Source organism: Taurulus bubalis, assembly GCF_910589615.1.
Source record: "Taurulus bubalis genome assembly, chromosome: 17".
Lineage (NCBI taxonomy): Eukaryota > Metazoa > Chordata > Actinopteri > Perciformes > Cottidae > Taurulus > Taurulus bubalis.
The window spans coordinates 13458439-13476635 of record NC_136605.1 but is presented as its reverse complement, the minus strand read 5'-3'; the positions used below and the strand labels follow the sequence as shown (position 1 = coordinate 13476635).

The window sequence follows — 18197 nt, the reverse complement described above, 5'->3', positions numbered from 1 at the left end:
AGACAAATAGAGACAAGGTCTCCTCTTGATTATTGTGTAGTGTTTTGATGTCTGTAATAGCTGATTTGTTACACATAAGAAACATGCTCTTCGGCAATGCTGAACTAAAACTAAATGATCCACAGAAAACCCACCGTGATAACAAACCTGAAACAAACAATTATAACCCTGAAGGCCAAAGGGAACTTGAGGGCAGCCCGATGCTGAAAGCTGAATGAAACTTCCCTGCAAAGTGAGATACTGGAAACATAGTAGCTAGAATGAGTGAAAGGAGCCTCAGACACTCAGATGCATTATACAACATTGATTAAAAAAAGATGCAGTAAGCAATATCAATATTTTGACCTTGAACATTACCTAGAAACAGGCCAGCTATGATTACACACTACGTCTTTGAGCTATTTAGCTTCAAAAAGTCTTTGGCCAGCGCTGAGATGGATTTGACTAAATAAGAGGTAGTGATTACATTTTCCACCCAATTTAACTTCTGAAGCCTTGTTTACTCTGGACAGTGTTCTGGATGTTTCCCACTGTGGAGATTAGCAGACAAGAATGAAACCTCGGCCTGCAACAGCAGCTTTGGTCGGAAGCCCAGGCGTCCCGTCTCGGTCAATGCTGCAGCTCAGCTGTCTCCACGTTGAGAGCCTTGTTGGAGGCAATAGATATGCCTTGAATTACGTATTAAATACTTTTAAAACCAGCTTGATATAAAGTGGAAAAACCCTAAAGTTGCTCCTCCAAAGTCTAATATAGATTTTCTGCTAAAGAAAAAAGATCTCCACGGTCACAGAACATATGAGACATACTGGTGTTGAACTGCCTGTGGGGAGAATGAACATGTAAGAGTCTGTCTATTCTAGATAAAAGCTCCGTCTACTTTTCTCTTTTTAGAGCTACGCTTATTGGAATGCACAGCAGCATCATGTTAGATAATTGTCAAAGCAGTGCCGAGCTGCTAAATCAGTGCTGTAAAGACGAGGAAAACAGTGACAGTTAAAATAGAAGTGCTTCGTAATAATTTTAAAAAGTTCCTCTTCCAGAAAGGACGGTGTCTGGTTACGGACCCTGATTGGAGGGGAAGAAGGGTGAAGGAAATATTGTAGCAAAGAAGCTTCAATGCCAGAATGGCAGAACAGGGCAAGGTCTCATCTGCCATGTCGCTGCCTACCTGTTTTATATCAGTGCTGCTCTCCAGGCATCTGGAGGGGGCGTGGCCTTGGGGAGCGATCGCTCTCTGACACACCATACCAGCATACGATCGCATGATTGAAGGGATTTAATACAAGACACGTTGCAGATGGGTCGGCACACACCCCAGCAATTAAGTTCAATGAAAAATAATCACAGTATATTGAATAACTAGTATCAAATTACTGGAAACTAAAAGGGCTTTTCTTAAACTCAAAGCTGATAAATCGAGAGTGGCTGAGAAAGAAGGCATGAGGAATGATGAACAGCTTGTCATCAGACAGTTTAGCAGAAATCCTCATATTGCTGGTACACACTCTCCGAGTTGCGCCATCATCACAACCACAAAACGGCGACAGCCGACACTAAATAACCTTCGACATTCCTCTGTCTACGAGACACCAGGGAGACAAAACCTTGCAATAAACTTAACTAATTAACACTACCGTCTGTGGTTTTAGCAGACAGCCAGTTCCTGATGTGCTGTTTTGTGGGTATTTTTCCAGACTTTTTACTTGTATGAAGATATGTATGTATTTGCTTTGGTAATAGGAAGACAATAATGTACCAACAGTAGGGATGGGTATCGTTTGGGTTTTTTCCGATACCGGTGCTAAACCAATACTTTTAAAACGATACCGGTGCCTAAACGGTGCCTGAAACGATACTTTTTTATTGCCAAGGCAATTTTTTTTCTTCAAATTTAACAATATTATGAATTTTTTAAAGTATACTATAGAAATAAATAAGTACATACAAAACACTTGACTTCAAACTACAGCTTCAAACCTTTTAACTTCTAACTATAAACAATATATATATATATATATATATATATATATATATAAAAAAAGAACAGACACAAGCATCAGGTGGCCTGATGGGACCGTGTGCAACAGAACTCAGACACTGTTGGATTCTACAAACTGCTGCTTTACTGGACTACACGTCATCATTAATATCAACTGGGAGAGATTTGTTCCAGAAAGCCGAGGACGGACGTTCAAAAGCTCGTGCTCGTGTCTCCAGCGATCTCTGTGTGCGCACTGTGTGTGTGAGTGCTGGAAGCCCCGCCCCCTCCAGCCCCGCTCTGCGTGCAGGCAGACAGAGAGCAGAGCAGCGAGTGTGCTCTGATCCGCGCTATTTTAATAATCGTTTTTAACGTGCGGGTACCGCGCTACCCTTTTAGTATCTATATACCGTGCAACTTTACAGAGTAGTGTAAAAAAAAAGTATTTAAATCGGCTCAGGCACCAGAAGGAAGCACCGAAATCTGAGTTGCTTTTCGGTCCGGTAGGTACCGGACGTGTTGGAACCGGTGCCATACTGGCACCGGTTCTCGGTACCCAACCCTAACCAACAGTGGCATCAGATATCCACCGTTTCCATAAAAAGTATGCTGGCACCAAACAATGCGATGAATTCCAAAGATGCACTCGGACAGGCCACTATCTGTCTCACTCAAATGAAGGAGGAAGTGGAGGAAATGGAGATGGCGAGCAGAGGGAGGAGGGAATGGAGGTTGTTCTTTAGGACCGCTGCGTCAACTCCTACATGTCCATCACTCACTCACACACCAAAAAAAAACAATCACATTCCTAAGCGGCTGCTTCCCTGCTATAGTCTTGGGCTAAACAAAAAAACAGTATACTCCTTTTTATATAAATTTACATTGTATGCACTGTTTATCGCCACACTTTTTGGTCCTTGCTGCAACCAAACATGGGCACATACAGACTCTCAAATATCTGTGCCAAAGAACAGATGTGGAATCCGTGCACAGCTTTACCAAAAGGAGCCATGAGCAGCTACCTTTCTGCCTTTTTACGGTAATAGGAATTATAATAAATGCATTTGATCCACCGCAGCTTGCTGAATCGCCTGGCAAAGTACGGTATGCTCCAGTTTGGAATGACTTGGCCCACCAACTGGTCTATAATAGCACTAAAATGCATGAGTTGGATCTAACAGAGGAACCCTCCCTCCCTCCTACCCTCTCTCTCTCTCTTCTCGTTCCTCCTCCCTCCATCTTTCCACTCCTCTCATCTCTGGAGCCTGGCCACGCTCCTGCTCTCCTCCAGTCCTACGCAGCCGTGTTTGGAAAAATAAACGGAGCGATTTGGAGAAGGTCACGGACAGAAATGACAAGCGGTGAGCTGAAGGGAGGAGTGTTGATATGTGTGCACTGCTGTCTTGACCCTTTGCAGTGATTATAGACAGAGGGACGCGGAGGGAGGACAGACGTCTCTGTGTGCGTCTCAGACCCAGGAAATGGTCAGGATGTGAGGGACAGTGTAAGAGCTCTGGGAGGTCTGCACTGCCCCTCCAGCTTCACAATGTGCGGAGGCCCCTTCACACATCGTTCAATGCATGCAAATAAAATGCCACACAGCAATACCCACATTCCAGACATTCAAGAACAACACTGTCAGTGTCATGAGCATGTCCGTTATGGGAGGTCGGTGGTTTCACACTGATGCAGTCACTCACCCGCTGGAGATGCCGAGTGACGTCGAGCTGACCGAAGAGCTCAGCTTCCTGCTGTCCCAAAGCCTCGCCTCCCGATTACGCATCTACACACGCAACATGAGACGTTAAGTACCGTCAACACAAACATTCATGTCACCAGATGAGTTCAAACCAAATGAAACTCAGAGTGATAAAGAAGTTACTCTGATGAATCATCATGATTTTGCAGTAATGCATGATGGTAATTTTCAGTAATTTGTATTTTCCATCTGTCTCAGAAACCCAGGCAATATATTGCATTGCATGTAATTGGTGCATGTGTGTGCATGATAGTGAACATATGTCATTCCATTGTTGTGTTTTGTGGACGGCTCTAGATAGTGAACAAAGTTCACATTTTATACCTTGAACACATTGTGAGCTTTAAGAAAATACATTTCAGACACAGCCAGTGAATCTGAATTGACAGTACTTACAAGTCTAACCGCTTAATACGCAAACCGTGTTAAACTTCTGTATTCCGTAATGTGTTTGTGTTGCTGTTGATAGTAGGTCTCAGGGCTTTTTTTTATTTTTGTAACATTGTCTTTGATCAGTTATAATATTAACTAATCATATTTTATTGGAATTAAAGGAATGATCCTGTTATTGTAGTCTTCCCATAATCACATTTAACAAACAGCAACTTCAGTTCCCAACAAACTAATCTGTGTCGGTTCCCAAAAACTCAAAATGGTCACACCTTGAACACACGCACGGGTACTTGCTTCATTAGATAATGTCAAATTATAAACACAGGACTCCTGGTCAATGCAAGATGCGCAAAGAGTTTCTCACCATATCAAAGCCGGTGGTGAGTAAAAGGTCATCTTTGGCCCACAGGATGCGTGAATCCTTGTTGTTCTGAAGGCTCTTGGCACTCTGCGGGACAAACAATGCAACATTTTTAAATTAAATGCATCTTACTTAACTGCTTGATCCTAACTTCTTGAAGTCAAAGCCTTTATGTTGAAACCTATACTTAAAAAATAACCTTGAGGTATAGTGTGAGATAACGATGGGAGTGATGAGTGAATGATTTGCAGAGAAGAGAAAGAGAGAAGACAGACAGGACTATTCCCAGGAGCCTCTGACAGATCCCTGGGGTCGGACAGAACAGGACTTGTCCCATGAAAGGAGCGCTTGTTTTTGTTAATGTAGCAGACAAGGTGACTTCTGCCCCGAGTACAGCTTAGATTACCAAACTGGGACTCTGCGTCTGTGTTCATGGTGCTGAAACATTTCCATGGGGAATATGTGTCAAAACAGCACTGCCGTTATGAGTTTGATATGTGGTTTCCAGATGCAAATGACACGCTGTAACAGCTAAAAACAACTGAAGGCATTGAAATGAGAGAATGTGCATGTTTGTAAAGACAAAATGTAAAACAGGAGCAAGAGGCAAGAGGAAGGATCCATGTAAGTCATTTAATGTGCTGTGAAGTCATAGATGACACAAGAAGAGACACTGCCTTTGTCATTCAACTTCTTCCAAGTGTGGTTTTTAAGTAACCAAGACTGTAAACTGCCCTAAAATCATGCTATTTAGAGCGTGTCGGATCCAAACTTCGTGTAGTGTCAGTGTCAGCGAGCCCCTTGGTATCCATGTACTAATTCTAGAGTTACAGTGAGCTTTCCCATAAGGCATCGAGGTCAGCTTTGGAGTTTATGTGGAACAGGAGCCGTCAGCACCTCAGCCCATTGTGTCACCCCAAATTACTGTTGTCGTTTTTATGGCCACACTCAGGAGTGTGAGGAGGAGCGTGGCTGGACGGCTGTGTATGACCAGAGGACAGGCGCTTATTTTTTTAAGGCTCAACGCTGACAACCTTTGAACGAAGCGTGCTGCCTCATTCTCGTGTCACTGTTAAATGGCCGCAGATGACGTTCAAAGGTATATATATGACTCAGAATCAAAAGGACACCGTCATCTTTCTATACATGATCTGATGTATGTGGAGACGGTGGATTGATTGGTTGAACATACAATATGGATGGATCAAAGTACAAGACACGTGGAAGATCTTCAATGTATATGGTGACGTGGAACACACAGTTCAATGTATATCACGTGGCATAGTGGGAACCAATTAGAGATGAGATGGGTTTTAAAAGGATGGTCATTTGAAAAGTATATAACTGACTGTCAAATTGAAGATTGTTGCAGAAAACCCTGACAAGCATTGATGATTCATGACTGTTGAGAATTTCTTCCTGCTTGCAAGCATTTAATAAATTGACAGAGGCATTTTGTCTTGTCCAGAGAAATTCTGTTTGTTCTTGATATTGATTGTAACCTTTGAACTCTCCTCCCAAGACTTATATATTATTTCCAGTACACTCTCAGTGTGCTTCTAACTCCGATACATGAGGACAATAAATGACACACAGAAGAAAATCAGGCTTTGTAGCACGACTCTCTCTCACACACACACACACACACACACACACACCAAACTGCCACGCACGCACACACGTGGGAGGAGATTTCACCGCACACACAAACAAACCTCAATGCAGGAATCGGGACACCATAGATATCATAGCTTCATTAATTATTATGGTTATGAAACTGTGACTTACATAATCGCAGTTCCGGCCCGACATCCCTGAATGCCATATAAATAGTTTATATTTAAAAAAAGATTAATTCTCTGCGTATCGATACAATATTGCCATGTAAAATATCACGATACTATGCTGTATCGCTTTTTTCCCCACCCCTCTCTCACCGTGACCATAAGACTGCAGGAAGTAACAGGTGCCCAGTGGATGTTTACCAAATAATAGATAAAACATGTATATATATATTTTAAACAAGATATAATGTGTAAATTAGTGACCTTTAGAGGTGTTAGTAGGCAGATAAATATGATGAAAATGATATAAATCATCAACGGCGTCAGTTGAATGTGTGCTTATCGGCCACACTGGTGGTTCAAACCAAGTTTATTGTTCTCAGCTATGAGAGGCCTTGACATTTCTACATGCTGAGAGCACACGCCGACATCAAATCACGGTTTTAAAAAGGACATTTCTCAGATGTGCACTCCTGCCCCTCTCTCAGGGATGATATGTCTCTATCCATACCAGTGTTTTATTGGACACCGTTTGTATGCAATACAGATGTTTTCTGGCTCCTGGTGTTCTCCCAAATAGCTTGATACACTAGTCGGGATTAGAAAACCCTCTACTGACCCGGCTCTCAGACACGTTTCTGAAGGTGCGCTACCAGAGCACTGACGGAGTTGATAATAAGTCCTGGATTGAATAAACACTTAAATTGTGACTCAAGATCATTTTTCAGCCCGCAGTCAGCCGGTATGCCTCGTGCAGGTAACTAAACTCACATATGCCTTGATAAGTCCCTGCAAGTGAGTCATTTGAAAAATAACCCAGATGTACGAGAGAGGTCCAGAGTAAACTAAGACCTCCAGAAAAGCGATAGATCAGAAAAAAGCAGGGGAAGGAGAAAGGCTAAAGCCAGCACAGTATAAACAGACAGGAAGATAATTCATTGCCATTGAGCTGTTCACCAGCACCGCTGGCTGATTTCCTTCCAGGGGCAAGACAATGCAGAGTTGGTACTCTGACCAAACTAGGAACGAGACGAGCTCTGACTATTTTAATCTGCTCGGGGTCTGTTTGACACTGGAACTGTTTTCAGGAGCAACATGTGCCGTCTAACTCATATTTCTGGCTGCAAGCAGGAGATTCCAATTGTCTACATCATGTTGCGTGCAAGAGTAAACAGCATAAATTCTGCATCATCACTTTTTTTTTGCCATATTCAACTACGCATCAGCATGAGAGTGTCAGACTGAGTCTTTTTTTTTCTTAATATCCAATAGGATGAGAAGAATCATGTGAACATGCAGACTCCCCAGTCTCCCCATAGTTTGCATATTGAAGCGTCCTTGAGCAAGACACTGAACCCCTAGTTGCTCCCCGGGAGCCTCACAGCAGCACATAAATGCAGAGACCAATTTCCCCAAGGGGATTAATAAAGGATACTTTCTTTCTCTCTAAGTGGAGGCTTGCATAAAGAAAATCCTTCATTTATGTCAATAGAGCAAGTCCATCCGTGGAGGTGCCAACGTCGGGTGAAGACATTTTACTATACTCCAAAATATCAACCTGCTGGTGTCAGTCAGGGATCACCATTTCATCGTCTGGGGACCATAAATGTCTGTACAAAATGCCTGTACCAAAGTGATGGACCGTAGAGCCACAGCGTTAGCTTGGCTAAAAAGTCATACGACTATAAAAAAAAAAGCTTCAACATGTACACATTGTTATCCTGTCTTTAGAGCGGACCATAATGTGGAGAGACCAAAAAGATAAATTACTCCTCAAGGGAGTCAATAAAAAAAAATAAAAAAAATATATCACCTTTCTATGAACCGCCTCTGGAGCAGACGGGCTTAGTTTTGCCATTACAGCATCCCTCAGGCCTTCATACGTGCCTGAGCCAACCAGCTCTGGACTGAAGGCAAATAAACCGGCCTGACGTCTCTCACTGCGGACAGCTATGCATGCTCCATGGATCACATCGCCATGATGTCATCCTTCACCCGGATATGAAGGCACGTGCAGCCTTGAGCCCTTTGACAAAGATGTCATCAGGGCTCGGCAGCTTGAGCGATAGAAGTGCAATTGAGGATTATGGGTCTGTCCTGGGCCTCAGCTCACCTCTTCCCAATAAACAGCGTTCCAGCTTAAGGAAGCGTAACACAGCCGTTAGAAAGCTATATTACTACTAACACCCCGGGGCAGCCAGAGGACACAACATCTGGACCTTGTGTGTGTATATAAATGTTGCCAAAGTAGCCCTCCTCCAGCAGTCATAAATATAACTCAAATCCCATTCCTCCCCCCCCCCCCCACGACTGAACCTTACAGACATGCAACAAATCGATCACGACACACTTGAAAAAACGGGGAGAAAAGAAGAGGGAGGACGAGACAAAAAAAATAAAAGTATGACAAATGTTTTCCTTAGTAGCCGAACAAAGGATCCAAGCAGATGGGATTCGCACAGAAGGACGGAAAGAAAAAAGAAAAGTCGAATGACAAAATACGCAAAGGAGGTGTAAAGAATCCGATACACCTGTTTTGAGTGTCTGGCTCACATGCACAATAAAAGGAAGTAGAGGAAATGACATGATATCTGGGAAAAGAAGAATAACACAGGTGTCTGCATCAAGAGGTGGGGAAAATATTGTTCAGACTGCTAAATAGTAAAAAGTGTGAGTCAAGATCTTATAACTATCTTATAACTATCAAGAAGAAGAAAAATAAACTGTTGGTTGCTGCAAACCTAATTGGGTTACACTACAGTTGAACACTTAGCAGACAGAGATGTCGACACAGGAAAGTGCCAGTCAGCAGTCTGGACAATTATGGTTTTATAAGTCTAATAAATATTTCTCCCAATAAAAACAAATGAGAATCCCTCCATTTCCTTCTGTCCCTCTCCCTCAGCTATTCTCCCTCTGAACTTCAACAGACTGAGTGCACGTTTATGTCACTCGCAGAGAATGTTGATTCACCCACCAGGACGAATATATCAGGTGTCTCTCTCACATATGGGAACCATCACGATCTCTGAATTTCCGTCTTTCCACTCTCTGTGTATCAGCTTAATGGGAGTGTAAGTATTTAACAATGGAGTGCGAGTGGTGCAGAAATGGATTTAGTGCGTTGAAATATTGAGTGCTTATTTTCTCTACTCATCCAGTCTTATTATACAGTATAATGGAAGATCCTCCAGTCAGATAATGTTTTTGTAGGAGAGATTATTGTCTGTCATAGACGCCTGCTAGTTATTTGTCATTTCACAAAAAAATTATATATATCAGACTCTGAGGTTCGACATTTATTTTGGTTTATTCTGTCACTATTACTTTTTAACAGACTAGTTTGAAATTTTGACTAAAATACCGTACACTTATTTGCTTTCTTGCCAAGTGTAATATACCGTTCTTTTATCGGACATGCAGCTACAACCAGCAGTCGTAGTAGCTTATCTTAGCATAAAAAGACTGGAAAGACTAGCTATTTTGCCCCATATCCTGTCTTTATGCTAAGCTAAGATAAGCTAGCAGACTAAACTTAGCTACTGGCTATAGTTTCATATGTATCATGCCGACATGAGAGTGGTATTGCTCTTCTCATCTCGGCAAAAATAGCAAAGAAGCCCATTTCCCAAAATGTAAAATGACAAAAACAAAGAAACTGACAAAAAAAAAAAATATATATAGTAACTTGTTTAAAGTTCGATTGCAAGACAATTCTTAATGGCACATATGTATAGTTTTCCTCTGTGTTGTGCCACTGCCTTATTGTCAAGTTTATATTAACAAAAGGAGTCGGTTTGCTGACTCTTCAACAGTTCTTGTCCTGCTGTGCTGTGTTTAGACTAACAGGCCACAATACGCCCCAGCTGCAGCCACTCATTTCTTCAACCTTCTCCTTATTTTCCCCTCTCCGTCTCTTCTTCTCACAGAATCATCATTCATTTTCTTTAATTTCCCCTCTAATCAATAACTGTTGCTTTGGAGCTTTCATCACCCCTGAAACAGACTCCGTCTCAGTCTTCTCATCCACAGTAAATGAGTCTTTTTGGCAATTACTTGGTTTTCTTCATCCTGTTCTGTCTTCATGGCCCATTTAAGTTGTGTTTCTGAGTCAGGATTCACTATCATGAATGTTACTCTGACTATACAGAAGCAGACTGGCTTCTAGAAATAGGACAGAAGGAGGTATGGGGGGGAAGAGAACTTGGGGAGGAGGGGGGCAGAAGATGGAAATCAAACCAGCCATTTTATTCTTTCATTTACTCTGCTGCCTCCAGCCACTCTTTCCGCCGTTAATTGGAAACATCTTACATTTCTCTAATTTCTCCAAAAGTCCAGCAGCAACAAGCCCTTCTCTTACTTTATTTTTTTTTCCATATTCCTTCCTCTGCTCTCTCCCTTCCTGAAGATGAAAATGAATGTGCAAGGTCAGAAGCTGGGCAGGGAGTGTAATCTAAGGAAAGGACAACATGGAGTAAACCCGTAGGTGCAGCTGTAATAGCATAAACCTGAGGAGTGACCCCACTGACACGCGGGGGTCATACATGTTGAACTCACGATCAATGAACAACAGTCAGCTTATACTGTACATGCAATTTCCAAACAATTCTTCAGTAGCAAAATTATAACTATAACTATTGTGTATTTTAAAACTTCAGCTAGGTCCGACTTCTACTGAGTCACCTCCCAGACTGTTACTGCAGTCATCCTTTTTTTCATATTTGTCTTGCCTGCATTCTTTCTTCCCCCCTGTCTCATTTCCTTTGTGTCAGCCACTGAAAGCTCCGTGCAGGGAAAAAGTAGCTGAGATATGAGCCAACATGCGTATGAGCACAGATATGAGGCCAGGTCTATTCTACAGACACCAGGCAAGACCCGCAGCCCCTTGGGAGAGACTCGTGATACGAACTGGACTGATCCCCAGTTAAATATAGTATCCAGCTAGAACGGGATATCCAGAAGTCTTCTCTCTTTTCTATCCCCACACTCTTCCTTTTAACCTTAATGAGAACAAGTGTGGCGGGGTAAAGATAGGACACAGAGGCGGATAGAGAATAGAGCGATAACCAGTAGAAAAAAGGGGAATACGGCGACGTTGGCTTTACACACAAGGCACATCAATCTTATGGGGATCAGTGGGGATTTCCTCATTTTCATCCTACACAGTTCCCAAGTACTACATATCCTATGTAACAGATATCCTATGTTTCCTTTATCATAAAGCAACAGGTGCAACGCTGTCATGGATGTTGTGACGGTTTCACTTTTGGTATATAATAACAGATCTGAAAGTCACATTTCCACATAAATAAAGTCCTTATTTTCCACATACAACATCTGCTGATTTTGTTCTCAATCATTTGTTTAGTGTATAAAACGTTGTTTTTTTTTAAAAAGAAGAAAAAAAACACTAACACTTCCTCAGAGTAGGTGACATTTTAAATGTATTTTTTTGCTGGGCCAAAAGTCCCAAAAATATATTCTTTAGTATTCAGGTATCATCACATAGACCAAGAAAAGCCGCAAATCTTAACATTTGAGAAGCTGGAACCAGAGAACTTTTTCTTGAACAATAAATCAACTATCAAAATAGTTTCTTATCATTTTAACCTTAATCAACAACTTTATTAATCAACTAATTGTTTCAGCCATACCCCTAAAACTCTCTCAAATATCATGAATCTGAATCATGAACTTTTCTCCACTGTGAACCATGGAGACTTTGAGAGAGACCGATCGCCACCGACTGCCCGGCGCAAAGACGTCATCCTGTGTTTTAAGAGAGAAGCTAAAAGTCCTGGCCCTAGAAATCATTCTACCCAATGGAAACATAAATCAAGATCGGCAGAGAGGTAGATGGAAAAAGGGGCATTTATTGTGAGATCAGTTCCCCGATAGTGGATGACCAAATTAAGAAGAAAGAGAATGACAAAGTGTTCGGTTAGAAGAGAACGAGGCAGGGAACGAGACATAAGGAGCGCTATAGTACAGGTTCAAAAGATGTTCCGGGGGCTTCATTGAGTATGCGATGTTTGGTTTGTCTGTGAGGGAGGAAAAAAGGACTTATAAGTACTCAGGTAGCCACAGTGCAGGAGGCCCTGCTTTCTCACCGGTGTAGGCTTTCAAGAGCTGGCACGACGCTCCCATACCCCCACTGCTGCTGCACTCATTTGTTTGCTGCAGTCTCTCTATCATCATTTTAATTCAAATACTTTCCAGATCACCTAAATGGAAAAGGGCTACAATTATGTGAGTTTTTTTTTTTTTTCCTTTCTTTTTCGTTAGGTGACAATGATCTATGAAATGAGTGGAGGAATCCACATATGCGGAGGCAACAAAAAAAATATGAAACTACGCAATTTAGTGGTGAAGAAGTAATCTTATCCAGCATGGGCATTAGCTGAGAAATCAGAGGGGGCAGGTGTAAGAGGTCACCTTCTCACCATAACAGATGGATAGAGCATCCTGAATAAGGGCAAACTTGGTGTAAAAAATGAATTATGGGAAGTAAATAATCCCATGGTGTGTTGTCTAATATTATTGGTAGAGCCGTAAAATGTTTTCCAAACTTGTATCCGAGTCCTCCTCACTAGGTTTTGGCTGCAGTGAGGCAGACCTGCATTGGGACTTTTGGTCCAGGCTAGGCGAACAAAATCTGTTTAACTGCCGTGCAAAGTGAAGTGAAACACTGAAGTGGGAGGAAGGCTGTGATTATTGAGCCACGGTGCTAATTGGGCCATGTGGCCACAATTAGAAATCCAGCCAGGTTATCGTGCCAGTTCGGGCTGTGGTCGTCCCTCTATCGACAGATTGGACCCAATGACACCACACTGTGGGACCGACTGGCACCGACTGCACTGTGCCTCCATCTGGGAAAACTACCCACGGTCATAGAGGCTGGTCTTGGATCAGCTCATCCTACAGAGCTGGTTGGTTCCTGGAACTAACATGAACAACGGGACCACGCAAATTGCCTGAATCTGCATTTCAGTCCAAAAGAAGCACTCGAGAGCCAGAAGAGATTTCAAGCACATTTTTGGTGGATCTCTGGCGTTTTTGATGGTCATTGTGGTTTAGGTTCAAGCAATGAATATTCTAGAGGTGCATTTAGTGGCCACGGCCCTTTAAATCCAAACAGAGATCCAAAGGACAGGAAAGAGGGCTGATGACGGAGGATGATGAGAATGATGCTGCCGACGACAACAAAAACTCCAACAGACGGGGTCATTGAGAATCTGCACGCCAGACCTGCTCCGTAGAAACAAAGAGATGATTCTTTGAGATGGTTTATACTTGTTAAGAGAGGGCGCGTTAGCACACAGCACACAGCTAATCATGCACACAGTGTTGGAGGCACCATGAAGCCTCTCGATCCCTGCAGCCTGGCCCAGCCCTCCAGTGCCTGTTGTCATTTACGGCCCTTTCACAGCTGCGACCGATACAGTTGGCTGACTTTGCTCTCTCCCTGAAACCACTTCATAGAGGCTTCACATCTTCAAAGTACCCCCACGCAGTTGTATAGAAGCATGAATTGTGCACAATGGGAATTTTGCTCGGGAGGCAGGCACATGTGTGCAAGGCATGTCGTGTTCGTGTAATTTGTGTATAATCACGGAGCCGCTGTAAATACTGGAGGCTATTATTCCGTTTTACAATCTTTTCTTAATCGACTATTTGTTTGCTGTAATCAAGGTGCGATATTGGATCTTTCCTGCATCCACTTAAAGGGCTTGAGAAATCATTCATATCAAAGCAGAACCCTGCAACGAATGGCAGAAAAACAAGTTTAATGTGGTTATAATGACCGCAGCAGGTGTTGGCCTACAGTGACATACATGTGCAATGGGATCAAGTGTGTAACATGCAAATCAATGCTGAGGCTTCTATATTTTAAACACTCGGTATGATTGCAGTGCTTGCAGCCCAAGTGTTGACCCCTGGTATTCTCTATGTGCAGCAGCAGAGCACGGGGCAGCTGACTGACAGCGTGATTAATCGCGTCATCTTCACTGTGCTAACAAACACCTCAATCTCCTGCCGCCGCTCGCAGAGAAGAACCACCCCCCCCCCTCCACGCTAACTTTACCCCAACACTCCCCGCTTCACTCAGGGAGAACTTTTTAGCTCGTGCATGAAACCACAACTTGTGGCAGAACCTGTTGTCTTAAGAAGCTCAATTAGTAAAAGATGACCCAAGTTGGGCTTTTTGTTGGAAAAGGATGTGGCATTTATAAGACATGTGTGAGCCAGATTTTAGGGCTCCTATGCTCACAGAGACAGTGAACATATAGAGGAAAAACATTCGGCAGCAATGCAGGTATGCAGCTGTGGCTGAGGAGGGAGAGCGGGTCATCGACTGCACCGCAACAGTTCAAGACCCTCCCCTTTAAAAAGCACACACTGTTTTTACTTAGCTTCATAAAACAAGGTGTAAATTAACCGCGATCATAACTGACTGATGAATCAATTTGACCAACTTTGGTCGATTCCTTATGATTATGTAATATGGAAAAATAGTCAAGATGCATCCCATGTTAATTTGTGCTTAAGTGTTTAATATGATACTCATCTCAGCAATGTTTACACTCACCATGATTTATGGCGACACTTTGTTAGATTTGGGTGAAATACCACTTTGCTGTTTTTCTGCTTGATCGGTTCTGTTATTTTGGCAATTATCTCTAATTCCATAGTCTTATTTCTTTCGCAATATAATGATTTAGATACATCATTCAACAAGCAAATGGTAAATAATTGGATTAAAATTTTGAGAACTGCAAAGACTATTTCTAATAATTACAGAAGACTGCTAAAATAACAGAAACTCCTGCAAATACAATTACATTTAGACCAAATCAAATACCAGGTGATATAAATCCAATAAATGATTTACAGTAATAAATGTCAGACATCCTTTTTTAATCTGGGCATGCCGAGACAACATGCCTTACAACTTGGCTTCGTATATTACAAAACAGAAACTTAAGACGTAATCTTTTTCTCAGTGGGAGCACGCTCCCCAGTTAGCTGTCAAACTGAGAAAAGTGCAACATGAAATCACCGGCTGTCTGTTAAGACTCTCACCTCTCGTTATGCAGCAACCCTGTCTGACCTCTAACCCCCAGTACGATTAAGCTAGCATATGGAGGCTGATGGAAATAGCACCAGCGTTTGGTCAACCTAAGGTCAGCTAGATCCAGCACACACTGCACTTCATTTCCCTCGGGGCTCTCCGAGGTTGGTCTCAACTGGGTTCTGTTCTCGCTCGGCCCTTTGGGGGCCTACTGTGCATGGATGTATACGTCGATCTCATCTGACAGCCTATGCTGTTTGATCTGGTTCAAAATAAAGATCTGCAAGCGCGTCTCTATATGCACAAGAGGTCGCATGCGCATAATCCCACTGGAGCTGTACTCTTATTAGGACAAACATCAATTCACACCCAACAGAGTCTGCTGACTTCAGCTACTCGCATCCCATTAAGATACACACTTAACAAACAAACCACATTAAATTGATCACTTGCAAAAACAAAAGAAAATGAACAACAAGCCAATTCACTCCTCATTTGCAGTTCTGAAAACCCTGAATTCTTCCTACTCTTGTAATAGCTCGAGGAGCGGCCGGCTGAAGCCAAGTTAAAAACAAAGACAGTGGAACAAAAGTCTGAGTAAAGGATAATTAAAGCCACACTGTAGATCCTGAAAAGTAGTGAAGGAAAGTCACATGGGACAAGTGTACTGTTGTGATTAATTTCTTATATTAAATCAAAAGAAGTAATTTTTTCTCCAATTCAAAAAGGATGACAAAAACTTCCCAAAACAAGTGACTCCCATGTGAACTGATCTCATTTACCAAGTAATAATGATTATTTCATGATGAATATTACTTGTCCCAGCTTTGACTGACAGCTAAAGGAGCCACTAATTCCTCAGGACTCTTCAAATCTCAGGATGCAGCAGGAGAAAAACAGCTAATCGTCATCCATGTCTGGCTCCAGGTGTCACCCACATGTGTGCGTAGGGCCGTAATTAGTTGAGTCCCAGAGCAGCCAGCGCACTAATGAGGCCCCTGCTCACAAACACACATGTGAGCAAAGAACGCCGTCGCTGCCAGCTGGCACCAACTCTTACCCCTTTCCTCCAAAGAAATTCTTCAGCGCTACAACCCCCAGAGCACACACACCCACAAAAAAAAAAAAAAAAACCCTGTTGATTTGCTAAAGCAGCTAAATCCCCTTCTTGACCCCTTCAGCTCCTTTTTCCAGCAACCAGACCGACCGACATTCATTAACTCATTCTTCCATTTATACCCCCCCGCCCCACACCCACACCCACACACAAAACCAAACCCAATGCAAGATTATATTTTAGTTTACAATGAATACTCCTGCACATACAGGAGTTAAGTCATAAACGAAGCATTGGCGTATCAATCGTATTTGAGACAGTCTCCATCCACTGTGGCGATGGAATATCCAGATTTTGTGCCACAGTTCTGCCCGGCTGTCCAGAACAGCTCAAATCTTGTTCCCTCATTAGGAAAGACTGCTCTGCGCTCTGCCAGAATGATTCAAACTATATAATGAACACTGGCAGAGGGGCAGCCGGTATCACGGGGAGCTGAAATATGGTGCGAGAGGAGAAGAAAGACAGAAGAAAAAGGGAGGATCACAACATCTGGGCTGAGTTAACCACTGGATATTACCAGGTCCTGAACCAGGGTCAGATGAAGAAAGATACAGACACAATGCACCATGCAGGAGGATTTTTGGGGAAAGAGGGTGAGTATGTAGAAAGTGAGACAATGAGGTGCGAGAGGGCAGAAAAATAAATTAACTCCTATTGGTATTATAATTCATGATGAATTGCATTTTGATGCAGTATAACGCAAGCTAAAATGTCAAGCCAAGCTCTGACTAATAGGAGGTGACATAAAACTACGTTATTATCAGAAATGAGAAGGTCAAAGGTGAAAGGGATTACAACAGTTAGATGGGGATCAACCTGCTAATTGGCAGCTTGACCTTTGCACAATTAAAGACATATTTCCTGCCAGGTGTTTTCATCTGTCTTTATAAACAAGACCTGAGAGATTTCTACAAGCAGAGGACAAAGTGAGTCTGTCATGGTGTCGCTATGAAGAAAATAAAAGTCACAAAAATGTGTTCATGTGTATATTTTACACTACCGTTTTAAAATGTGTGTTTCCTGCCATCATACATTTACTGGGGAGATGACATGTTTGGAGGAGAATGCTGCGGTGTGTCCAGAGGTATATTTCTACTCTGTCATGTTTATATTTGGAAAGAGAAATTTATGTTAAACACATATTATTCAGCCACACTACACAAGCAGAAACAGTATAGCAGTGAGAAACTGGCCATTAAATCAAAAGGTTATCACGAATGGTCTCGTTCTGTTGGCTAAATACATGAATAGTTGTGAAAACACAGAAGCATTTTTGGCTCGGTGTAAAAGGTAAAATAACGCTGCTTGTGTAGTTGGAATGTGGCGCTCAGCATTGCGTAAAGCTGTGACATATTCTTGGAATGAGCCCCTGCTCTTTACAGACATTATATTTTACATTTTATAGTGTTGACTCTATCCCTCTGGTGAGAGTACTAGATATTTCGCCAAACTCTAAACAAGTTTCATTCTGCAGGAAATATTAAAATCTCGTTCTCTGGCCAGCATTGACATTATGTGAGAAAGAAGAAGAATGTCGGTAGAACACTGAGCGCTTTTGGAATTTCCACATCTGTATCAACATATTTTAAATAACTAAAACATTTTATATGATACTCTTTTGAACCCTGAAGGATGAATGTGTCTTTGAGCTGATCCTCCTCAACCGGTGGCTCAAATCTAAGAGACCGTTTATTTGGAGGCCGGAATCCAACTATTATCCAACTAGTCTGTG

General features: G+C 42.3%; 1 protein-coding gene across 1 annotated transcript in view; it reads right to left on the bottom strand.

Annotated features, from left to right (window-relative positions):
* The window catches only part of LOC306749646 (mitochondrial import inner membrane translocase subunit tim16-like), a 106271-nt gene that overhangs the window by 72781 nt on the left and 15293 nt on the right, over nucleotides 1–18197 (bottom strand). The window contains exons 8-9 of the mRNA XM_079232957.1: nucleotides 4495–4578; nucleotides 3679–3761 (exon numbers count right to left, since the gene is read on the bottom strand). Coding sequence (XP_079089083.1) covers nucleotides 3679–3761; nucleotides 4495–4578 — 167 coding nt within the window. The remainder of the gene's footprint in view (nucleotides 1–3678; nucleotides 3762–4494; nucleotides 4579–18197) is intronic.